We start from the raw sequence: 25349 nt of genomic DNA on the forward strand, positions 1-25349 counted from the left end.
CCAGCGCGCGGAAGCATCACAGATGAGCGCGCCACCGCAGCCGGCCAATCACGCGCCGCCTTCGCCCAGATCCCTCCGCCAGAGGCCGCGCCGCAGCCGCAGGTGGCCGGCGAGCGCGTTCGCCCAGCGCGGCCAATCGCGACCCCCGCCGCCCCTCCCGTGATGCCTCGCGGCTGACCTGCGACCTCGCGGCTCACCCCTCCTTGCGGCCCGCTTCCCTCCCCGCCCCCGCCGAGCTTGCAGCTCTCCGGCGGCCGCAGGGAGTGCCACCAGGCGCAGCTCCTCCCTTGGCGCCTCGAGGCCTCCATCAGGCGCCCTCCGTTCGCCTTTCCTTCCCGCGGCGGGGCCTGGCGGGCGGGTGGCTGCAGCCGCGTCCGGGAGGCGGCTCGTCGGTGAGTGGGCCGGGCGCGAACATGGCGGGGCGGAGAAGCGGGCGGGCGCTGGCGGCCGCGCGTTCGGGCCGGGCGGCGAGGGGCGGGGCGAGGCGGGGCGGGGCGGGGCGGCGGGAGGAGCGGGGAGGGGGTGGGGCGACGGGGCCTCGCTTCCTCCCTCAGCGCCATTTTGTGGCAGCGAGACCCTCAAATAAAGGGGAGCGCCGGGGCTGCGGCGGGAGGAGGAGCCCGGGGCCGGCGGCAACGCGGTCGGGCGGCCGGGCAGCGAGCGGGCGGTGCAGGGTCGGCCTATGTGACTGGACGGCGCCCGCGCGGCCTCCGTCTGGAGAGGTAGGTGCGGGCCGCCGACCAGAGCGGCGGCGAGGACCTCGGGGTCCCCAGGGTTCAGGCGCGGCCGCCCGGCCGGGAAGGGGCGAACAGGACACGGAGAACGAGTCGGGGTCCCCGGACCCGCCGGTCTCCCGTTAGCCGCGCCACCTTCCCGCCTGTGAGGACACTTCCGCCGCCCCGAGGCCATTTTACCTCAGTGTCTGCGGCCCCGGAGCGAGGTGGGCGCTCCCGAGGGCCGGCGACACCGGGATGCCGCCCCCTCGGTGCGCGTCCTGTCCCCGCCTCGGTGTCCCCGGCTCCCACCCCTCTTGGCCGGATCCCGAGGACTGGCGGCACCAACTAGCTCAGCAAGGGACGGGAAGCAACGTTCTTTGACCAAATTTCTCATCGCGCAGTAGGCTGTTACTGCAGCTGCGTTCCCTTGTAGACTTCCATTTCTAAATGCATGCATATTGGTCAAAATATGTATGTATATTTATTGAACTCGAGATTCTCGTGGAATTTTAAAATCTCACCTTGGATCCCTGTAAGACTTAGTAATTTTTTAAACCATATTTCATGAGTCAGTATGGAGCACATAGTGGAAAAGTCCAAGTTCTTGTTTTGATGAAGTCAGGTTGGATATTTGATTCCAAAGGACTATGTTAAAATCCTAAATAACCATGTTTTTAAAGTAAGAAATGATTTTTTTTGCCCGAGACAGAGAAGTATTTCAATGAGCGTATTATAGTTCTGAGTTGTCCATCTAGTTTTCCATCTCAGAATTTATTTATAATTTCTTTGCTGAGGAAGGTAAGTGGAAGCCAAAGGTCTGTCACCACAGTTCTACTGGGTTTTTTTCCCGCCCACTTTTTTTTTATTTGAAGTATTGGGGGTTTAAAATGTTGTGTTAGCTTCAGGTGTAGGGCAAAGTGATTATCTACAGGGTTTTTTTATTTTAAAATTTTGACCTTTAAGGTTTCTGTGGCAGATAAACATACTGTAGACATTTAAACCCCTGTAAAAAATTACTGCAAAAATCTTTCCAGGATGCTTAAATTTTACTTAATTATATGTCATTCAGTAGCATCTGATTAGGAATGTTAGGGAAAGAAATTACATTAGAAATTGGGAAAGACATTGCGGCTTGTGATAAAGATGAGGTTAGATTTTAAGGGTTTGGGTGGCTGTGTTCAGATGTTACATTATCTTAAGTAGATAGCTATAGCTAAGTGATCAGTATTTTCACTTCACAGTGGCGGAACTTAGGCAAACTACCTAAATTTCCAAGTCCCAAAGGGCAACATTAATAATAAAAGTGTGTCCCTGGTATTTTTTCTTAGCTTATTTATAGAACTTCATCATATTTAGCTTTTCTAATTGAATTCTGAGTATTTGTCAGAAATGAGTTGATATATATGATACAGAAAATCCGTAGTAGTCTCATAGCATGAAGATGAGAGTTGTAATAATTACATTTGCACTGTACACTACAGCTTTCCGAGTCTCTTATAGTCTTGTATGTATGTAGTATAGAATACCCTTGAATATACTCTTTAGAAGTCTTGATCATTTTCATGTGATTGTACATTATCTTGCTCTTGAAAAAAAAGTTTTTCTTGCTCTTAAAAGTTTTCTGTTAGATCCTTTAGCAACCAAGATTTAGCTAGTATTTGGCTTTATTCTTGTTTTTCTTTTTTTTTCTTTTTCATTATCTCTCACTTTTCTGTCTCTAAGTGTTTTCTGTTACTAAGCTTATCAGAGGAAAACTTCAATACTCTTAACAGAATATCCCGTTGGATATAATGGTGGAGCATCAGGCTAGAACTCTGTGCTATAAACAAGCGTTCTCAACTCTGGACGGTGTAGTTGGTGAAGTTTACTTTAATCTTTCCTAAATACACACTAAAACTTTTTTATGTTAATGCTAGTATTTTACTTGAAATAACCTTTTGTTTGTATAGCATTTTTATAGCACTTAAAGCATCGAGACTTGCAGCACTTTGTGAGGCAGGCAGAATTGGAATCCTCTCATTGCTGTTTGGAGACTACAGTCCAGAGAAAGTGACTTGCTCAAGATCCCATGGTTGTTAACAAAATTAAGAAAAGTTTATCTTCCAATTCCTAACTAGTACGCTTTCTACTAGTGCCATGGGTAGTACCATGTCAGATTATTAGTTTCTTGGGTTTAATTATGATTAGCTTCAGGGAGGTACATGTTTTTCTTACCGAAATTGTGTTGGCTGTTGCTTGCCTCTCTGTTAACATGTTGATCTCCCACTCTGGATGGGGTGCCCGTGAGGAAACACAACTGTCACCCAGATTTGGTTGACGTGGCGATCAATATGTTAAAGGAGACCTGGAGTTGTGTGACTTAAGATCATACTACTAAGAGGCCGGAAGGTACTAGGATCTGGGATGCTAGGCACCTAGCCAATCAAAACTGAACTCTCCATCAAAAGCTGTTTCTCAGTGTAAAGGCATCAAGAGTAGATGGTGGTTCTGATACTCTAAGCTTAAGAGGTGTATTAGCTCTGAATTACCCATGTGGATAACGAATCTTTACATGAAACACAAAATCGTGTTTTAACCAATCTTCTTGCTAAAATGTAGCCAAATTGGCTGATTTAAATTTTTTCTATTTTGCTTTTCTGTGTTCTCTACCTTAGGTAGTTAAGCTTAATCATCATTGAGGATGCAGGAGTGGGAGAATTATCCATCTTCATGGGTTACCAACTTTTGAGAGGCACTGAATTTGGGGTCCTAACACTCCCATTTTTAAATTAATGGTTGTTTTAATCTGAGCTAATCACCTAATGGCTCATAACCCTTTTCATCATCTGGAAAATAGGGATTAACTTTGACTTTGAAAAGTTGTGGTTATTGAATAAGTGATTCATAGCACTGGGTATATATTCATTTTTTCCTTTTAAGAGTCAAGGTTCAACTCCAAATGATATTTCATTCTTTTTTCCTGATATGAGAATAGATTGTTATAAGAACCTCAAATCTCCATTGTCTTTATGAATTTAGAATTGATTTTAGATGGTTATTGTGCTTGTCGGTTGTGCTTTGGGAAGTAATACATTTCATAGCACATGTAGAATGTGAAAGTCAGAATTGAGAACCAGGTTCTATTTTGATTATATATTTGAATTGTTGATGTTTTTCAAATTTTAAGCTTGTTCTAATTTGCCTTTTGCCAGTGTCCATTTAACTGTTAAGTCATTATCTCAACCAAAGATTGATTTTTCATAAGGGAGGATTTCTTTCTAAGTGCTTATGCTTTGATTTTCAAGTCACACATTCCATAACGTGTGAAAAGCGAACATATATACAAAGCTTGTATTTATTCTTGACTTTCATTACAAATTTAGACATTTATTTTATAAAGAAAATCCAGATACCCTCTAAGCAATGTGTAATTAAAATCTACCCATCATCAAACTTTTTAAAAGGGAAAAAGCATAAGCCAGTGTTAGAAATGGGAATAACTTGCTGTTCATAATTCTAAAAATTGGAGGTCACCAAGAATTCTACTGCAGGTCTTACAAACAAAAACAGGAACATGTTATGATCGTTATCCTCAACCTGTGAATTCTCTCTTCAGATTCTTTGAGAAGTAATGATTGAAGTCTTTTTTTGTGGTGGGAGGCGCCTCCCCCCCCACCAGAAGAAGGAAACTAATAAAAACGCTTACCTTGTGTCAGTCACTATGCTAAATACTGCTTATCTTCAAAAATAGCTCAGTAATTTTGAGCCTTGGTGGTGGTAATCCTTTTTGAGATGGGGAAACTGAGGCTCAAAGGCTGCTTTTTTTTGTTTTCAAAGTTTGCCATCCTCTTCTGGAAAACCCAAGTTATTAGAACTTCCTTCATGTGTTTCCCAGCCCTTTAAATGCCCTTTAAAAACAGTTTAGCCTGTTACTAATTAAGCTTGCAATTAAGTTTATTTTAATGTTCCGTTAAGAATCTGAATAACTATGTATTAAGAAAAGCATGAACAAATAAACCGGGGAAGTGTTAGGTTGTAGAAGCATGTACTAGTTTAAAAAAACTGGAATTTAAATTGAACATCATCCATGATATTTAAGTTTTATGGCCAAAATTCTTAGCTAGGGTGCCTAGGAACCAGGTAACAGGTGGACTACGTATTCAGAGTGGTAAATTTAGCTGTTTTCAAACCGTCATTCATAGAATTCTAACACAGTACATGTTATATTGAATTTATTCTCAAAATTTTACAGTAACTGAAGCAAATACACTTGTTCATACTTTCATTTATCATGTTTGGATGCCTACCGAGGCATCAGCAGTGAATGAAACAGTTCTTTTGTGGAGCTTATGTTTTAACTAGAAGAAGCAGGTAAGTGTATAAAGTGTCAGGTGGTAATAAGAATTGAGAAGAAAAAGCCTAAATGAGGGGTTAGCAAGGGATTGGCATGCACAATTTTGAGTGAGATGGGAAGCCTTTAGAAGAATTTAATCAGAATAGTGACACACATAGTTACACATTTATATACTAGTTAAGTATGTCTACAAGTTCAAGTTTTTTTCTAGAATTTTTTTTTTAATCAGATACATTGACGTGTACCTACTATGTTCATCTCTGGACAAATGGGAAGGCCTAAGAACATGTTAACTTGATTTGTGGATTCCAAGAGGTTGCAGTCTAGTAGAGTGGGTGCACATTAAAACCATGCTAACAGAGAAGTAGTCAGGATTCTGTGGAGGTAAACATGGTGAGGGTTTGTTTCTCAAATGATTGGATTCACAACTGTCATGTTAGGATGGTCACTAAGCAGCTATCTGTAACTTGCAACAGAGATTATAAACTGGGTAATAAGGGGCTTCAAGTAGGCAGGGACCAGTTTAAAGAAAATAAAACACAGATTTTTAAATTGTAGAAATAGGATAATGTCTTCATAGGTGTTGACTGGTTAGAGAAACTTGATCAGTTCCATCAGCTCAAAAACAAATAATATATACTCAAGTTTTTGTTTGTTATAGCCAATGATAAGATTACCAAAGAGGGAAGAATTAAGCCAGTAATTTGTGATATGATCAATATATAATTTTTCCCCTAATATGTACTGATTACTTCAACTCAGTGTACCTAATCTGAAAATCGGGGTTTAATGACAGTATGATTAGAATGTTTGACTTGCAGAGGTGGAATTGTATGTAATATAAAAAATTGTATTGGAAGATAATCTTGTGAAGAATCTCAGTTGGTAAGAAGTCAAATAGAGGGGTGGGGAATATAGCTCAGTGGTAGAGCATGTGCTTGGAGTGCATGAGGTCCTGGGTTCAATCCCCAGTGCCTCTGTTAAGGGGAAATAAAATCAAGTAGCTTTTAAAATTCAGTTTTATGCTATAAATTCTTTGGTCAAGTTACTTTTTTATTGAGGTGTAACTGACATATAACATTAATTTCAGGTATACAACATAATGATTTGGTATTTTTATACATTGTGAGATAATCACCACATAAATCTAGTTACGATCCGTCACCATACATAGTTAAAAAAATGTTTTTTTTCTCTTGTGATGAAGACTTTTAAGATTGACTCTTGGCAGCTTTCAAATGTATATAATACAGTATTAACTATAGTGACCAGGCTGTACATTACATATCCATGACTTACTTATTTCTCTTTGGTTAAATTTTTAATAGTTTGGAGTTTGTAATAAGTATGGGTAAGTAACATAAACTAAAATAAGATATGAGGGAATAATGGTGACTATGCTATTAGAAATGATACCTAGGAATGAAATTAGCTTGTCTCTTTGTTAAATTTGAATTTAGGAAGTAACAGAAGTGTTTTCAGTAAGCATAATAAAGTAAATGACTATTTCTGTCATCAACCTGTTGTTTTCAACAGGACTAAGTGAAATTATGTAAATTTGTAAGAGGCTAATTTTGAGTTACAGATTATTCCATAACATGAAGTTAAATAATGCAGGAATATTTTTATTAATGTGTAAATGACATTTCTTTTTATACATATATGTATGCATTATATAATAGTGAATTTTCATCATGATGATAGATTCAACCTTGTAACAGTATCATTCTATAAAAGGAGAGGCTTAGTAGCAACTGGTATTATCCTTTCAGCAAGATGCCGGCATCTGACTTAAGCACAAACCTATCAGTTCTGCTGCAAGATTTGTCTTTCACAGGGCTCTTGTAAGAATGCATTGAAAAATTATATCTCTCTCAATTTTTTATGGTAATATTAAAAAATAATAATCAGCTTTTTTATAAGAATGTTTTTTAAAAAACCCAGTAACAACCATAACGTAAGGTGTTGACAAAGGAGAAACTGGGTATGGAGTATACGGGAACCCTGTAATATCTCTGCAACCTTTCTGTAAATCTAAAACTAGTCTAAAAGGTGTATTTTAATTAAAAAAAAAAAGCCTGATGATTCAGTCGTAACTGAGTTCAGTAATAAATTGGTTTGAAAAAGCCAGTATTTTTTGTTCCCTACCTTAACTGGAAGAAAATAAGCTGAATCTCTTCTATTCCTTTTTCTAGGATTCAAGATGACCAACGAGGAACCTCTTCCCAAAAAGGTTTGGTTTTTTTGTTTTGTTCTGTTTTTAAGTAGTTTTTAAGCACTTTTTTTTTTTTTGGAAGTACAGAGTTGAAAGGACTATCCATATTATTTGCTTATTTACTCCCTTGCTTTGTACCAGTAATAGCATTGTAAGTATATAATGTTAGACATTGTAACTAATATGTAACATTATTAGAATATTTTCAGCTTTTAGAAAACTTCCATTACAATAATATCCACATGATCTTGTAGCCTTTTCATATGAATATTTCCAGCTATGTAACTACAAATAGTGTCAAAAACAGGAGATGACAAGTTAACTTTTTTTTTTTCCTAATTTAAATCCCTTTGGTTGTGAAGCAAAAGCAATTTTATTTTTTCAAAAAAGGTTTACAGCTAATTGGTTCTTAGATTCTACCTTTTACTCTGAAGTTATTTTTGGTTTTTTTTAATATATATATTTTAAGTAGACTTTATTCTTTTAGAGCAGTTTCAGGTTCACAACAGAATTGAGCAGAAAATACAGAGTTTGCACATAAGCCTTCCCCACGTACACATACATACTCCCCTACCCTCAACATCCCTCATCAGTGTGGCATATTTGGTACAATCAGTGAACCAACATGGGCACACTATTAATCAACCGAAGTCCATAGTTTACATTGGGGTTCACTCTTGATGTTGTATATTCTATGGGTTTTTACAGATGCATAATGACATGTAGCTTCCACTATAGTTAGATAATAAATGTTGTGGAAATTTGTCATAAGTAGGTTTTGAAGTCAGTTATTCATGAAAATAAGGAGTTAAACTGATTTAATTTGAGAATTTTTGGGTGCTTTGTTAGCCTTTTAATATATTTTGGTATAATGATTTTCCCTTTTCTATTTCCTGATAATACCATGTTACTGGTATATACTGCAATTTGAAATATTTTTATAAAGAAAAAGTGTTTTAATATCTTACAAGAGAAATTAATCTTTAATTTTGTATTAAAGTAGGAGTGGTCCTTCAGCTTTACAATCTTTTGGTATAGAAAAAACACTTAATATTTCTCAATTTACAAAGCAATTTCAGCTCACTAGAATATTACGCCCATTTTTAAAAACTTTTTATTTTGAAGTAATTATTGATTCATAGAAAGTTGCAAAGAAACGTATGAGGACTGTGTACTCTTCACGCAGCCTCCTTGAATGTTAACATCTTGCATAACTGTGAGACATCTTGCATAACGTCAGTATCAAACCAGGAACTTGACATTAGTACAATCTAGTGAGCTTACTCAGACTTTGCCGGTTATACGTGCATTCTGCATGTATGTAGCTCTGTGCAGTTTTATCATTTATAACTTAATGTAAACACCATTATAACCAAAATAGTTACCTAAACCATTATTGCAAGCCTCTCTTATGCCACTCCTTTATAGTCACATCCATCCCCTCCCACTCTGTCCTTATCCCCTGGCAACCACTAATCACTTCTTCGTTTCTATAATTAGGCCAATTCACAAAAGTCTTATACATGAAATTGTGCCGTGTTAAGTATCCCTTGAGATTTTTTTTTTCACATAGCATAATTTCCTTGAGCTTTATCCAAGTTGTTGCATATATCAATAGTTTTTCAGCAATAAAGCTGAATAGTATTTCATGGTATGGATGTATCATAGTTTGACCTGTTGAAGACATTTCAGTAGTTTCCAATTTTTGGCTAGTACAAGTATAGCTGCTTTGAACATTTGTGTACGAGTTTCTGTGTGAAAATTAAATTTTCATTTCTTTGAAATACGTACTTAAGAGTACAGCTGGTTGTATGACACATCCATTTTTTTATTTTAAAAACGAACCATCAAACTTCTTCAGAGCAGCTGTACCGTTTTACTTTCTCACCAGGAGTGTATGCATCCTCAGTTTCTCTCCATCTTCATCCAATATTTGGTGTTACCACAATTTTTTATTTAGCCATTCTAGTAGGGGTGTAATATAGTCACTGGGTTCTAATTTGCATTTCCCTAATAATGATGCCCATTTTAAAGATAACAAATAATCTATCTTTTTTAAACAAGTAAGTTTTTTAATCATAATATGTACTGAGTGAGCCATTTAAGTTTCAGACTCTGGAAGTGTTCCATATATCAGTACAGAGTTCCTTTTAGGAGGGACTTTGTGTGTCTTCGGTAATAAAGGAATTCCTAATAACAGAAACCAACAGGTGAGGGATTAAAAGTTACGATCCTATCTTCATAAAAATAAGAATGTAGGTGACAGTGGTATTTAATATTTAAAATTTTTGGAAGGAGCACTTAGTTTGTATCTAATTCTCTTTATAGGTTCGGCTGAGTGAAACAGACTTCAAAGTTATGGCACGAGATGAATTAATTTTAAGGTAAAATGTTCTTTTAACAAAAATACAAAGGTCTTTCTATAGGACATTATGTTGTGATTCTATACTGTTAATCTTTGTCAGATATTGTTTGTTTTTAATGCTAATACAGCCTCAAATCATTTAATGTATTTTTTGAACCTCTTTCCTATGGCCTGTTTCTTCATCATATAAACTTTGAGGAAAGCATGATACATTAAAGAGCTAAAAGCACTAGCTTGGGTGACTTCTAGACTGACAAGTAACCTGAATTTTTTTCTTGTAGAGGAAAAATATTCAGAACTTTAACTTTAAAAGCATTTGTACTTCATGTGTTTAACTTGCTATGGGGAAAGACCTTACTGTCAGCTTTCAGTTTAACAAATAATAGACTTGTTTTGATGTAGGCTTTTTTTTTTCCTGTTTAACATGTGAAATAGTTGCAGTCCTTAAGGATACACTTCTCTTGGAAGAAATACATTATTTACTGATGAAGCAAAGTTAGTCTTTCTCATAACTAGGACCTTGGTCAGCTCATTAACTTTATATCCTTCATTTTCTTTTCTTAGGTTAAAGGAATTGGATTAAATTATTTTAAAAGATTATTTCCAGTTCTGAGTTTCTGTTATGTCTTACTAAAGCAGATTAAGTACAGCATTATATTATTCATTTTTTAAATATAAGAAATCAGAAGATGGGATCACATGTTTTGTGTTTTACAATTTAAATATTTTATTTCTACATTTTATCACTATGGTTAAGTTTTTTATGAGATAACTTTTAGATGAAAGTAAAATGAATGTTTTTTATATACCTTTGCCAAGGTCACTGAACTTTTTCCTCTAGAAATTTCAAGGAATTTTTACTTCAAGAACTGAGTAAATTTAGCAGATTGGAAATGGGGGCGAGAAAAGGTGGTTTGTAAGACAGAGAAGCACAGAAGACATGCTCCACTGTTCTGTCGGGTCTGTAGTTTCCCAGCCTCCTGCTTCCTGCTCTGCTGCAGGCATGCTTTCTGATACTTGCCCTAATCTCATGCATAGGACAGTTTTTCTGTTGCATTCCCTTATTTTCCTGCACATAAAATTTAAATACTTAGTTTTTTTTTGTTTGTCTTTTGGCTTTGTTTTTGTTTTTGTTTTTATGAAGGAGAGGTAATTAGGTTTATTTATTTGCAGTTGGAGCAGGTACTGGGGAATGAACCCAGGACCTCCTGCATGCTAATAAGCATGCGCTTTACCACTTGAGCTATACCCTCCCCCAAATACTTAGTATTTTAAAATAGTCTTGCCCTTTCCTGCAGAGGTAAACACTTGTGATATACTACCGCTGATATGTTGTGTTCTCTGTACCTCTGATATGGTACACTCCTTGCCTATTATCCTTTCTTAGATAATTCCTCCAGTTATTATGGGAAGTCTTTTCCCCTGATTTAACTGCAGGGGGGCAGAATCAGTACTATAATCTTAATTTAAAAATCAGTTTTTGATGTTAAATTACCTTTAAGTTTTCAAAATCAGGTGCAGTTTATATTCTTGAGGTCAGTTTAACTTCTTTAAGGAGTTCTCATTTATGATTTTTAAGTGAGTTGTTTCCTCATTAATTCTCCTGGTGATTTTCAACTGCTGCTTATTTAATTGGTCTTTTTTTTTTTTTTCCTGTCTTCTTGTTAGGATGTTTTTGGTTAAACTTTCATATTTCTCCGTTCCTCTAACATAAGTAAATAGCCTCCACAAAACACCTTTATTCATTCCCAAACATTGAATGAACTTCTGTTTGTGTCCTAGGTGGTAAGAGGCCGAAAATAAGCATGCGCTTGGCCTAGTCTTTATATAGAATGGATTAACTCGACATTATGGAATTTTTTTTGTTCAGTATATTGTAATATTAATAAATCTCATGGCAAACTTGTCAAAGTTTTTAAGGTTTTAAGATTACAAAAGTATATTCTAAAATCCAAGTAAATTTTGATTAGCTCTAACTGAAGAGCAGCTTGAAATTAAGGCTCTTCAGTAAGCAAGATAGCATACAGGCTACTCTCCAGGAGCATAAGACTGGGAAAAGTTTGTTAACTGCAGTAATTGCCAGGAGTAGCTAACACGGCCTATATTTTGAGGGTAGAGGAATATAACGGAAGAAAGGTCCCCTCATACTCTAATAGCATATGGCATTTATGCAAGTTGTTTCTGCCAGTTAGGTATGGTTTAAAAAATAGTATATTCTCTCCCCTTTTTTTACTTGGAGAGAGTCACAGAGTATTTTCACAGAAGAGCCGAGAAAACCTTCAGTCCCTTATAATTAGGTATGTTTTTGAAATGCCTTTTGTTTGAGGTGGCCAGCATATCTGAAGGTAGTAGTAAGTTTTTCAGTCATCTTCTGTAATCCATGCATTGTGCTGACCGCCAGTGATACAAAGTCCTATGTAGTGTGTGATCTGACCCACGGGAGCGACAGTATATTCTCAGCAGAGAACACTTTTCTCTATTTCCTCTTAGCTAATTCCTATAAGTTGAGAAGGAATAATTTTGAAGTGACTAATTTATTATAAGTTAAACTAGATTTATAATCTCAAAATGGAAGAGGCCTTAAAATTCATGCAGTGGAATTCTCAGTATTAAAGTGATTTTCTTGTATGTAATAAAAGCAATTTCAACGTAAGAACTAATGGATTTATTTCTGTTCTAGGTGGAAGCAGTATGAAGCATACGTGCAAGCTTTGGAGGGCAAATACACAGATCTTAACTGTAAGTTTGAGTTTTAGCTTCCTAAAGACTATATGAATATTTTCTTTTAGATAGTTGTTGTAAACACAGGATAATTGATTTTACTAAGTAATTTTTATTCAAGCATTTTGTTAAAGAATCATGTCCAGGTGCTGCGTTGGCTGGTAAGCAATAGAAAGGTGAATGAGACATGATCTCTCTTCTGAGTGAGGAGTTCCCAGTCATTGGAGAAGATCGACATGCAGTCGTCCTGTAATGGCATGACTTTAAACTGAATTATGTACAAGGTTCTGAGAGAGCATAGACAGGGAAACTGACAACTGCTTGAAACTTCTCTTGATCTGTCCCTTCCATAGAGAAGTTTGAAGTGAAGCATGAATTATTAGTCTGGAAGGGAGGAATGTAGAAGCAACCAGTGATAAATTTATGATAGCTTAAATTTTAATAGTAGGACATAGCAGTGTATTTGTGGATTCTTCAAAATCTGCTGAAAATAATTCAATAAAGTATATAATTTCAAACCATTCTAGTCTGTCACTTTTCACTGAGTTAGAGTAATGTACTATTTGTAAGTATAAAAACCAGTAGTTTTCCAAGTTCAGAAAGCTTAATATCCTAAAATTTCAATTATTATATGACATTGTTATAATCCATAGAAGTTAACATTATGGAAGCTTAAAGTAATAATTACCCATGCAGTTATGGGCATTTTTATTTTGAATAGGTTAAAAACAATATTAATCAGGACTTTGTGAGTACTGTATAGTATAAACAAATGCAAATAGTTAAGTTTCCTGTGTTCTGTTGGGAACAAATCAGATTATAACGACATGATTCTGTCTAGCAATAGGTGGTTGTGAACCACTGTAACACCACTCCCTCCCCAAAAGAGTACTCAGGATCAGAAACAAATTCCCTTGTTAATAAAAGTAGTTAGTGGTTTTTATTGTCCTTGACAACGGCAATCAGAATTTACTTCTGATTAGTTCAGTTTGATCTTGAAGTACTATTTCATAGTGTTTTGGGATTTTTTTTTTCTCTTTTTTTAATCATCAGCCAATGATGTAACTGGCTTAAGGGAGTCTGAAGAAAAGCTAAAGCAGCAACAGCAAGAATCTGCACGCAGGGAAAACATCCTTGTAATGCGCCTAGCAACCAAGGAGCAGGAGATGCAAGAGTGTACTGTAAGTGTTGCAAATGTTTTAAGTCTTCTGAGGAATGAGTTTGGGTTCACATTATTACATGTATTAACTAGTATTAAGCTAATTTTATATACTTAATACTAGATAGACAACCTCTCATAATTAGATTTTAGATAATTTTCTTGTGGCCAAGAAGTCAAAAGTTTTAAGTTATTCTTTGAAATTTCCATGATTTATAAGAATTAGTGTATTGGTTCTGATACCTTTAAGTAATCTGATATCTGAGAGTATAAGGAGCATTTACTCTAAGCACGCTGTTCAATTAGTTTCTCCTTTGCTATCTTTACTCTTTGCATAAAACAATTTTTCTTAGTATCAGCAGTTTCTACCATGTCTTTTTAATTGTGACATCTTTCATTTATACTATTTGCCATGTCTGTGTAGAAATCTAGTGACACATTTGATCATTTAGCTCTGGTTGAATTTAGATTCAGTTTTACACTGTCTTTGACAGTCTTAGCCCTTTCTTTTATGTTGAGTACGTAAAATAGAGGTAGCTCTATCCCTGTTGTTTTTAATCTTAAAAGCTAAAATTTTCTTGAATTTTTGTGTGTACTCTCCATTTGATAACTTTATTAAAATGTAAAGCATTAAGGCAATATTCTTGTTTTTGGAGGCTAATATGGGGCGCGTTCTAGTTCTGTTTCTTCTCTCACCAGTAAAATGATCTTTAGGGCTCACTCACAGCCCTTACACTTTTTGTGCAGAGATTGTCCACGTTTGCATAAGTCTTTAGTCTCTCTTCATTCACTTTTTCAAAATGACTTCTTTACCTGTTACTTTGCTGACGAGTAGCCTCCCCTCGTATGCTTTCATTTTCCCTATTTCAACTGTTGACCATTCCCACGTTTCTACCTTTGGCTTTTTTTTAAAACCTTGATTCTTGGTTCTAAGAGGTCTCACCAACATTTTATCTTTTAAGGGTTTTGTTTTTTTTTTCCTGTAACGTCTATCTCACTTCCCTCCCCACCCCCCACAATTTTTTTTCTCTGAGCATTTTCACATCTAATGGTGTGAGTACTACCTCTCAGGTGCCCGGTCTCAAAAAACTGTTTAATTCTTGTGATATTTAGGATTCTAAATTTTACCATTTATTCAAAGGGCTGGCACCTGGTAGGTAGAGTGTGAATGGATGGTGCTGATGATGTCTCAAAGCACCAGTGTGTCTTGAGTTCTTTCTCTCTTGAGTCCTACTCTTGACATCCTAGTCCAGGTACTGCTTAACACTTGCATAGACAGAATGTGCTGTTGACTCACCTCAGTGATTCTTTAGCTGTCCCATGTACGCTGGCAGTTTTGACCATATTATGCCTGATCAAAACCTTTGGTGATGCCTCATCACCCTTATTGTCACCTTAACCTAGATTTTAAGGTTGTTTTCAACTACAACCTAACTTTTTCCAGCCACATTTTTTACAATTCTCCTCTTCACCTGAAGAACTCACTGTTCTTTCAGTTAGAACACAGAGTGACATTTTGCAGGAAGGGCAGCAGGGACAGAACCACAGGAAGTGGCAAGATTATAGGTAGCAGAGAGGGTAGTTCACTTCGTAAACTTAAATATGTCTGTGTTGGTGTTAACGTGGTGGTTTCTTTAGTGATAGCAGTGCATGATATATACTACGTGACATGTTTATTGCTGTTAAATTACCTTAAAAATTGGCTTTACGGTGAATTAAAATTAGTACTTCTTTATTTAAAATGAGGTACTTTAAAAAATCTCCTTAAGCTAAAAAAAAATCAGTTCTGTTTGCTCAGTAAAAATAGTGATTAAATATACTCCCAATCTGGTTAGTATATTTGTCTCTTTTACTAAATTTATGGTAGGAATTAGCTGCCTAGGAAATGTTCATTTTAATCCTATTCAAGGCTTAGTGTGGAGGAGGATCTTGAACTCTTATCTACTTTGGGTGTGAAGAAAGTGATGCATTTAATGCTAATAAACTATTTCATATTTTAGAAATGTATTTTTAGTGTGCTAGTAAATAGTACAATTGAAGTTGAAGTTGAAGGTTTCATATGTAAGTAGAGGGATTTGGTGTGGTGAAAAAAATCCTAGATTGGGAGTCAGGAGGCTTGAGAATTAAAATTCTAGTTCTAGTACTGGCACTGAACTGACTGTATCCTTGGACAATTGGCTTATTTAATCTCTCAAAAATAAGCAGTTTGGACCAGGTCAGTCACCTTCTAGCTTTACAAAGGTGTGATTCAAATGTACTCAGAAGGGAGAAAAAATGAATATACGCTTAACTTTGGGTTAAGGTGCTATTTATAAAGCTGTAATGTCAACTCATGTAAATAGGTAAGTACTATATATTTTGAAATTTAGAAATGCAAATATATTAGAAGTTATAATCTTGTATTTGGTGCATTTTTAGGGGTCTTGTAAAGAGTAATTTCCCATAAGCACAGATTTGAATGAGTAAACTGCTGTACTCTTATATAATTAATATTTTAAACTTGGCTTTTTTTTCCAGTGGGTATCAGCATTTTTAGTAAATAGAACACTGATGAAGGGGGTACTATTTTGGTCATAAACGTGTCTCTTTAAAGTTTCCCAATACAGAATGCAATCAGATGGCCTTTATTCATTCCTACATGGATGCCTTTAAATAGTTGTTTTTAAGAAGATTTTAAGACCAAAGTGGGAGGGACTTGAATGAAACAGATTTTATCCCATCTTGTATGTTTCCTTTGATTTGGTAGTAATTGGTTTTTTTGCTTTGCACAGACTCAAATCCAGTACCTCAAGCAAGTCCAGCAGCCTAGCGTTGCCCAACTGAGATCAACAATGGTGGACCCAGCGATCAACTTGTTTTTCCTAAAAATGAAAGGTGAACTGGAACAGACTAAAGACAAACTGGAACAAGCCCAAAATGAACTGAGTGCCTGGAAGTTTACGCCTGATAGGTAAACAAATCATACTCCCCAGTCAAGACTTCCCTGACAGTCCCACTACGAGAAAGCTGTGGTGGGACAGCCAAGTACTCGTTTCCACACCAAGACTCAGACTTTTTGAGCCAAAAAAGCCACATTCTTATACTATCCAGCTTGTAAATGGTTAATGTAAAACTTACCAGATGAACCTTGTGTTTCAGCTTTTTTCTCTTCCCCCTCCCCTTGCTTCAGAGGCCTGATGGCGTCGGACTATTCCGAAGAAGTGGCCACCTACGAAAAATTCCCCTTCTAGAACATGTAGACACTTGAGAAATGTTTCTGTTTGAAGAAAATAGAGGGAGAAACAGAAGTCTTAAGTCTGTGGCACACTGTGTCTTCAGACAGTTTGGAGGAATGAAAACCTAGAGATTTAAAATCATGAATTGAACATGTAAAATTTCAGTAAAATGTAAAGATGGAATATGCATCGCTCTTAACCTTGAGCATAGTGACTTAGAGACACTGTATATCAGTTTTGCCAATAAGACTGTGGACTTCGTGATTATTGTTGAACTTCTGGGTCAAAACTCAAGGTGAATTTTGCCTTTAAAGGGTTTATTTGCTAAGAACCAACTTAATAGTCATGAGAATCAAATAAGTACAAGTAGTTCATATATTTAACCATTTAGTTTGGGGCTCTATATTACTTGATTGAGCCTTAAATCAATGTGGTTTTACTCAATGGTTTGTTCTTTGAATGGTTGCTAATACTGTAGATAATCTTATTGAGGACTGTACAAACATGGTGTGGTATCAAACTTCAGATTTAAACTGTTTGAAGCATTATAAACACTCATTTCACGACTAGATTGTATAAGGTTATTGGCTGTGATGAGACTCACTGCGTAATTTTTTTCAGTAGTGAAATTTATTAAATCCCCATTCCATTCAACAGGCACATGTTGAAAGAGCATTGTCGTTGGTGTTAATGGGGGAATGTGTTCCTTCATTGTATTTGGGCCTTTTGTATTGCACTCTTGATATTAAATTAAATGTGCCTTGAAATAGTTGGTTTTTTTTTTTTTAAGTTCAAGGATTACTATGATGATTTTGTTGTACTTCTAACGTTTTGATTTGGGGGGGCTGTGGAGAGCAGATTGATTTTGAAAAAATTGTTGCTGTGCTCTTCAAAGTCAAGGAAAAGGCTCTGTGTCTCATTTTTTTTAAAGACCTACTTTTTTCCAGCTGGTATCATAAAAGACAAGGAGACTTGACACTTGTTACTTTTTGACACCTTGTCCCAGGATATTGCAGTAGAAAGTAATGTGGGACAGCTTCACAGGGTGCCTGCCAGAAGATTGGGGACAGAATGTATTGGAACGGTGGGCTGGCCTAAGTGAGACATTTTGTGAATTGGGGAAGAAAAAAAAAGGTATAGTGATCATTTCTAGCAAATTCATTTGATCATTTAGATAAATGAGGCATTATTTTCTTCATGCTTCCATCCAATCCTGGAGGTGAATTTTTTTCGTCAGATCATTCTTTAAGTCACCAATTCGAATTTTCACTTGGTGATAATGGAGTCTAAGATGAGTGGAAGATAAATGTTCCAGATTGTCCCAACGTTTAAGTACAGTTTTAACAAGGGTGACTTAAGTTCTCTTAATCATTCAAATCAATTGTAAGTATCTTACATGTCTGTGCTTTAGGGAACTGATTGTGGGGCAGAGGGTGGGATGAAGAAGTGGTTTGTGTGACTTTACAGCAAGAAATCCGCTTCTAAAAATCTCACTATTTGTGGGGGTTGGAGGGTAAGTAACCAAATCTGTTTGAAATTAGTTGATTGTGCCCGAATTAAGGCTTTTGTGTATATTTTATGCCATTTAAGATCACAGTAGAAATGGCCTTGTATTTTTAGTAGGTCAAGAAATAATTCATAAAATGTATTTATTAACATGTACTCAAATTTAGCCAGGGTCTTTCTTTGCCACTTAATAACAGTAACTTTGAGGTAGGTTTTTTTCCTTCTTACTATTAAATTATTTTTTATTAATAAGATAACACGTATAAAATTGAAACAGTGTGAAGAAAGGTGGAGGTGAAAAGTGAGGGTTACTCCATTGTATTAATGAATCATAATTTATTTTAATTACCTATAAATGGATTTTTGTTTTGTAAAACTAAGCTATAAGCCAGAGTTTCTCAGGTACTATAAATCCAGTATTAATTTGAAATAAATAATGCTCAGTCAATACTCTGGTATAATTCAAATAGAATGGGTTGTGGGCTTTTTGTTTTGTTTTTCACTTTTTTATTCTGTTTTAATTTTGAGAGAGAAAGATGCCCTGAATTATGTGGTCCTCTTTAATTAAAATATTTCATACACGTGACAGTGCACCTATTTTAGAGCATTTAGAGGGATATACTGCAATATTTTGACAATTTTCAGTTTGCATTTAAACATTTAGGTACTGGTGTGTACACCTTTCAAATACCCTGCCTCCCTTCACCTTGATAACAAAGCAATGTACAGTGTCCATTCTCTTTTATAAATCCTTTTCTTAAACTATTTCCTATTACATTTTCTTTGTGGGTTATTTGATTTAGAGGAGTGGGTTGGATTTTTTTTTTTGTAATTAAAAGAAATTATTCCAAAGACAAGTTATTGTAATTGGATTCTTACCATTTTTTGTGGTGTGATAAACAACATATTTTACATGACAGTTAGTAAAATGATGTAAAATTACAGAATGTTTAAAGAGCAGTTTTGTTAAGATTTGTTTTAGTAATTACTAATTTTAGAAGTGATAGGATTATTTTAGACTGGGCATTTATAAAAATATAAATGAAATATTTTTGGCATTAGAATTTGTGATTACAGGGTGGGATACAAGTCAGTGGTAGAGTGCATGCTTAGCATGCACAAGTTCCTGGATTCAATCCCCTGTACCTCCATTAAAATAATAAAGAATTTTTGATATTTTATATGAGCTTAAATCAGGTCACAATTAGTTTACTGATTTTTTAGTTTCCTTTTTTAAATTCACATAAAAGGTTTTTCAGGTTAGTTGGTAAACAGTGATGCTATACACTTCGGGAAAAAAAAAAAGTGGGAGCATAAGTGGGAGGAACACCACTGTCTTTGACAATGGTGCCTGTGTCTTAATTCCTCATTTGATTTCTAAACTCTTGTTCAGTAGTATCTGAAGTCTGAGGGTGCTCATAGGAGTTAGGGGTTATCTGGAGCTATAATAGCCATGAACAGGAATATAGGCTAATATAGTTGCTATATACAGAATAAAACTGTTATCATGGCTGACTTGTGGTTTTCATCTGAGTCTCCCTTGAGCAGTAGTAACCCAGGATTTATGTAAGGAAAACTTCTATTACAAATTTGCTTGAATCATATTAGACTACAACATGTGCTTTTGGTAAAAGAAACTGGCAACACTGAGCCAGAGAATGAGAATCACTTAGAAAGTGCCCCCACTTTAAAACATTTAAAAAGTGTGTGCGCAGCATTTGCAAAAAATGCAACCAAAAGCACTAGTAACAGCGTCTCAGTAAAACTACTACTTTTCTTTAGCCTCATCAAAAATAATAGAAATGGTCACTTTTAAAGGATTCTGATTTAAGTATAAAATTGTGATACTATCTTTGAGACTTGGATAGGGATAGTTTGATATTCTTGTGATGGAGTAAAATTCAGAATGACCTTATTAAAAATTCTGCTGACATATTCTATTCTTTTTAAGTCTCTTAATGGAGCTTTCATTTGCCTGATACATTACTTCAAAATGCCTCTCATCCTTTTTTTTTCTTTATTTTTCATCTCATCCTTGATAGTAATATATAGGATGAACCTGGATTGCATTTTTGCAGTTGCTGTGTATATGCATACAGTACATTGCACTAGCAGTTAGTAAGTAATTTGTTGAAACTATGGCACTCCTAATTTGGCAGATATTTAGATGTTTGCATTATTCATGATAAGTAACCCCGATCTTTTTGTGTCTCAAGGATAATCTTTTACAACATGGATAAAATAACATATGAATATTAAATTTTCAAAAGCAGTTTTAAGGTAGCTCAAAAGTATTCATATCACATAAAGAAGTTAATAAGGGATTGATGAATAGAAATAGTCTTAAGGTTTTCTAAAAACAACTACTGAACAGGCCTTTCTTAGTGCAATAAACATTCTTTGAGAACTACCTATTAAGAGGCAACCTTATAAAGGGGAGAGGGTATATAGCTCAAGTGGTAGAGTGCAAGCATACACAAGGTCCTGGGTTCAACCCCAGTACCTCTAAATGTAAATAAAAATTAAACCTAACTATCCCCCCCTCAAAAAAAAGAGGCAATCTTATAAATGCTAATCTAGCAAGAATATACTCTCATTCATTTATATATTTGTAGGTACTGATTTTTCATATTTTAAGTATTAAAGAAGTGTGCATTTGTGATTGATGTTGCATTTACCTTTTCAAGAACCTCTCTGTTCCATAAAGCTAAGTACTTCAGTGTTTTATTAATACTGGTATATCTGAAATGTGTGTTAATTAATTGGCCTGTTTCTATTTCAAATTATAATTTGGGATAAAAATAGGGAATCAATTAATAACATAATAGAAACAAACAGTGCCCATTTAGGTACTTCTTTAGATCTTACTTTTGCTGCTGTATTGACAAAAGACTGAAGTGTACAAGATGGACATGCTCCGGAAAAGAAGATGGTAATTATAGGGAGGCATCTGCTGTGCCATAGTTATGTTCTGTACGTGTTATATCTGTTGCTATAGTAATTGCAAGCAAAGAAGGTTGTAGAGAGTTTTGTCTTCATTTTGTGATGAATGGCTCTTTCCTTTGCAGCCAAACAGGCAAAAAGTTAATGGCGAAGTGTCGAATGCTTATCCAGGAGAATCAAGAACTTGGAAGGCAGCTGTCCCAGGGACGTATTGCACAACTTGAAGCAGAGTTGGCTTTACAGAAGAAATATAGTGAGGAGCTTAAAAGCAGTCAGGATGGTAAGGGGTTTTTTGAAAAGTTTGGTTAACTTTGCACTGGCTTTAAAGTACTGCCAGGCATGAATATTACAGAGTAGAGTATGTATATGCTAATCTCTGCCAGTGGTTCTATAAAATTTTAACTGAAGTGTTTCCAGTTGAGGCAGGAAAACAAAGCCATTTCATTTTAGTAACCACCCCCCACTCCTAATTGTTTATTATGCAAATTTCATAAGTTTTTTTCAGGGGGGTGGGATTTGGCAAAAGATAGAAAGCCTGTTACATTATGTAACTGTAAAATTTTTATTTAGTACTTAAAAGGGGGAGAATATATATCTTCATTTAACCAGTTTCTGTAAGTGAAGTACTTGGCTATTTCCAGTGATCTAAATATAGATAAAATTGGTTGTACCTTTTAAGATCCTGTTTAGTGAATAAGATGTGATGGTTGTTTGCTAAGACAACAGAACTTGTCAGCTGCCATCCCTTTAATGTTGGGCAAGTATGGCTGTGTCCATGCTGTTTCTCCTTTGTGAGGAAAATTAATAGTGAGGTAGATGTCCCACCTCTGAAGATTAAACTGAGAATTTGTGTATCCGACAGTTAATTGCAAAGAAGGTCAGTAGTCAAATAGTATTTTTAAAATTGCTTTTTTAAAGTAATAGTTCTTAGCCCTTACTATATGTAAAAACAATAAATAGGAGATTTTGTATAGTAGTAAAGGACCCCCTCCCCGAAAATCTTTGTAGAACTCAATAGACATGTATTTTTATCAGTTTTCAAGAGTTACTGTCTTTGAATTTTGTTCTTCCATGTGGAATGATCCTTGGTTACAGCATAGGCTTCTTTGGAGCATTAGAGTAGGGCCCGTACTTGCCCAGGGGCCGAAGCTACTATGGAGCGAAGATGCTGGCTAGGAGGGTGAGGAGTAAGGGGCCAGACATGTGGGCCCGCAGGTAAACAGGTGTGCAGCAGATTTTATGGGCTGTAACCAGTTGTATATGGTGAGATGGTTTGAATCAATTTAAACTTGGTTGCTTTAGTATATTTATTTTAAACTTTTGCCTTCCCCCCCAAAGCAAACTCTGTTGAATGGCTGTTTTAAAATTCCAAGCAGAATTTTTAAATACTCTTTTGTGATTTTAGAATTGTATTTGTTTACTTAAACATTTACTGCCTGCCTGGTTTTGTGCAGGCACTAAGAAATATTTTTAAGTGTTACAGAGATATTAAAGTAGGTTTGACTCTCCTTTGCACAGAACTGAATGACTTCATCATTCAACTTGACGAAGAAGTAGAGGGTATGCAGAGTACCATTCTAGTTCTTCAGCAGCAACTGAAGGAGACGCGCCAGCAGTTGGCTCAGTACCAACAGCAGCAGTCTCAAGCCCCAGGCCCGAGCACCAGCAGGACTGCGTCTTCTGAGCCTGTAGGACAGGCGGAGGCCGCAGGTAAAGACTGCAGTCGTCTGGCCAACGGACCAAGCAACGGCAGTTCCTCCCGGCAGAGGACGTCTGGGTCTGGCTTTCACAGGGAGGGGGACGCAACCGAAGATGACTTTCCTTCTTCTCCAGGGAACGGTAATAAGGCCTCCAGCGGCTCAGAGGAGAGAACTGGCAGAGGAGGTAGTAGTTACGTAAACCAACTCAGTGCGGGGTATGAAAGTGTAGACTCTCCCACGGGCAGTGAAAACTCTCTCACACACCACTCAAATGACACAGACTCCAGTCATGACCCTCAAGAGGACAAGACAGTGAGTGGGAAAGGTAACCGAACTGCGGGTTCCCGCCACGCTCAGAATGGCTTGGACTCAAGTGTAAATGTACAGGGTTCCATTTTGTAAAATTTTTTCCAGCAAATTTTTATACAGTGTCATTTAATTTGGGAGAGGATACTGTCCAGAAAATTAATGCTTACTTTCGTCACAATTTGCCTTTTTTGTGGGGGTGTGTTTTTTTCCTTTCCTTTTTTCTTTTTTCTTTTTTTTTTTCCTTTGCTTCAATATCTCTGCCACTCTGGAAATTGTAACAGTTAATTACTTTGAATGTTGCTAAAAGGACATTTTGTGTAGGGTCAAGTTATTTTTATATGAGTTAATGTGAAGTTGTAAATGGAAATCTTTCCTTGAAGTATAACACAATGATGTCTGTATAACTGTCTGCCCTAGATCCTGTGCTGTGTGAGGGCATTCTTACTCCTGCTGTTACTATACTTACGCACCATTCAGACTTGTTAGAGTAGATGTGGGTTTATGACTGCCAAGTTTGCCCAGTACAGTAGTTTTATCACTAAAAGTTGGACTTTTGATGGAGTCCTATAGTAGTTTCAGTGTTAGATACAGTTTTTTCCACCATACATCTGTGCATTTTCTCTTTAGATGACTGAATGTTTAAGAAATTTGTGTGCATAGTTACTCAGTTTTTATGAACTATTGTATCCTGTTAATGCATATTGCTCTGTGACTCCAGTATATCTTACCTGTACTGACCAAACCTAAATAAAGATTTTTATTGTAACTCCTTACATTAGTTGTTTTTGTTTGTTTCTGTATGCGTGTTGAGCATTTGTCATTTCTTTTCATTGAATTGCCGAATGTCTACTCGTTATTCTTCAACGTACTACAAAAGTGAAGCTTTAAGTCCATGCGTAAATTTAATTGTGAGAGTAATTTTTAAACAATGTATGCCTTGTTTTGGAAAGTGAACTTGCCGTTTAGGACTACACTTTAATGTTTTCTCCTGACTTGTAAAAATAATTGTTTTAAAATAATTGAAAATATAGAAAAGTATAAAGAAGAAAATAGTCACCTAAGTGTTAGGTTTTAATTGAAGAGTAGACTTCGTTTTTGTGAAATGGTTTCAGGTAATTAGGTATCTGTGTGGTCAGTGATGTTTGAAAATATTGGCGACTGCTGCTGACTTGCACTATTAACACCTGCTAATCTACACAGGAAGGGCGTGGGGTGTTCGCGTGACGGTGAAATATTTTTAAGTAAGACAAAGTTTGCTTTTGTTTCCTGTCGTATTTTAAACGTTAAGTATTGAAGTCTGTGGAATTGAATCCTTTAGACTGTAGCTTTTCAGACTTGGTTGAGATAAAATACGATTTTTACTGAAAGCAAATTATTTTCTTGTTTTAGGTATTACTTGTAATATAGTCAGGGAACCTCAGAAGTGGAGTTAATGACATTTGAAACTGAGGTACAACTTATTTGAAAACAACTATGTTTTTGCTTGTTTAGCTGGCGTACAAATCTTTGTGGTGTATTTAAAATACTGCACTTCCTATCTTTTGATTAACCTTTTGTGCAGTCTTCAAGTAAATAAAAAGTCCACAATTTTAAATAAATTTGTTTATAAACATTTTGGTGTGTACTAAAATACTACGTATTCCCTTGGATTATTACATACTGTGGGCTTTGGCTTTAATTTTTGTTTTGTACATCCTTTTGCTCAATTTAAACAGAAACGGAATTTCTCTTCCTTTTGGTGTTAACATAGTCACTGGTGTGCAAGAAGAAATTAATTTTTCAACTGGTGATAAAATTTTGTGACTAAATTTAATAGACCTATTATGTGTCATTTTACCAGTTTTCACATTTCTGTTGAATCTGTATTGGTGGATAAATGACTTGGGCAGGGAGAACTTAAGATTGTGCAGAGTAAGTATTCTTCATTTCTGGAATTGGATGCTTTATTTGCTGGCATTACTAGGATAAAATGGTAAATCATAATCTAGGCTGAGAAAATTCTGGACTTGAATGAGTCTGAATGCTGGCTTTACCATTGTCCTACTTCATGGCTTGGGCAAACTACTTTCTCTCTCTGTGGCTCAATTTTTTCCCCATAAAGAGCATCAAATGAGTTAATACATGAACAGTGCCAAGCACGTAGTGACTGCTCAGTAAATGTTTGCCA

At 36.4% G+C, this 25349-nt stretch overlaps 1 protein-coding gene and 1 non-coding gene across 4 annotated transcripts; both read left to right on the forward strand.

The window, feature by feature from the left end:
* Window positions 1–191: 191 nt before the first annotated feature.
* WTAP (WT1 associated protein) lies at window positions 192–23955 on the forward strand. 3 transcript variants are annotated; one of them, XM_031679910.2, is made up of 8 exons: window positions 192–392; window positions 7245–7282; window positions 9593–9648; window positions 12310–12368; window positions 13404–13531; window positions 16281–16459; window positions 21299–21453; window positions 22692–23955. In XM_031679910.2, exons 2-8 carry the CDS (start codon window positions 7253–7255, stop codon window positions 23273–23275), a joined length of 1191 nt encoding a protein of 396 aa, XP_031535770.1. In that variant the 5' UTR covers window positions 192–392; window positions 7245–7252; the 3' UTR covers window positions 23276–23955. The 3 variants fall into 3 exon arrangements, with proteins under 3 accessions (XP_031535770.1, XP_006197751.1, XP_015102051.1); XM_006197689.4 differs by lacking the exon at window positions 192–392 and adding an exon at window positions 522–722; XM_015246565.3 differs by lacking the exons at window positions 192–392; window positions 21299–21453; window positions 22692–23955 and adding exons at window positions 522–722; window positions 16679–17491.
* TRNAS-GGA (transfer RNA serine (anticodon GGA)) lies at window positions 5958–6029 on the forward strand. The gene has a single exon. It is a non-coding gene; the product is annotated as a tRNA-Ser (tRNA).
* Window positions 23956–25349: the final 1394 nt, after the last annotated feature.

The sequence above is a fragment of the Vicugna pacos genome, chromosome 8 (assembly GCF_048564905.1).
Source record: "Vicugna pacos chromosome 8, VicPac4, whole genome shotgun sequence".
Classification (NCBI taxonomy): domain Eukaryota; kingdom Metazoa; phylum Chordata; class Mammalia; order Artiodactyla; family Camelidae; genus Vicugna; species Vicugna pacos.

What these genes read in the sequence shown, in the direction of transcription:
- WTAP (XM_031679910.2), top strand. Translation starts at nt 7,253, where the DNA reads ATGACCAACGAGGAACCTCTTCCCAAAAAG. An exon ending in AGGAACCTCTTCCCAAAAAG is followed by an intron (nt 7,283 to 9,592) that starts GTTTGGTTTTTT and finishes TTCTCTTTATAG; the next exon opens with GTTCGGCTGAGTGAAACAGA. An exon ending in CAAATACACAGATCTTAACT is followed by an intron (nt 12,369 to 13,403) that starts GTAAGTTTGAGT and finishes TTTAATCATCAG; the next exon opens with CCAATGATGTAACTGGCTTA.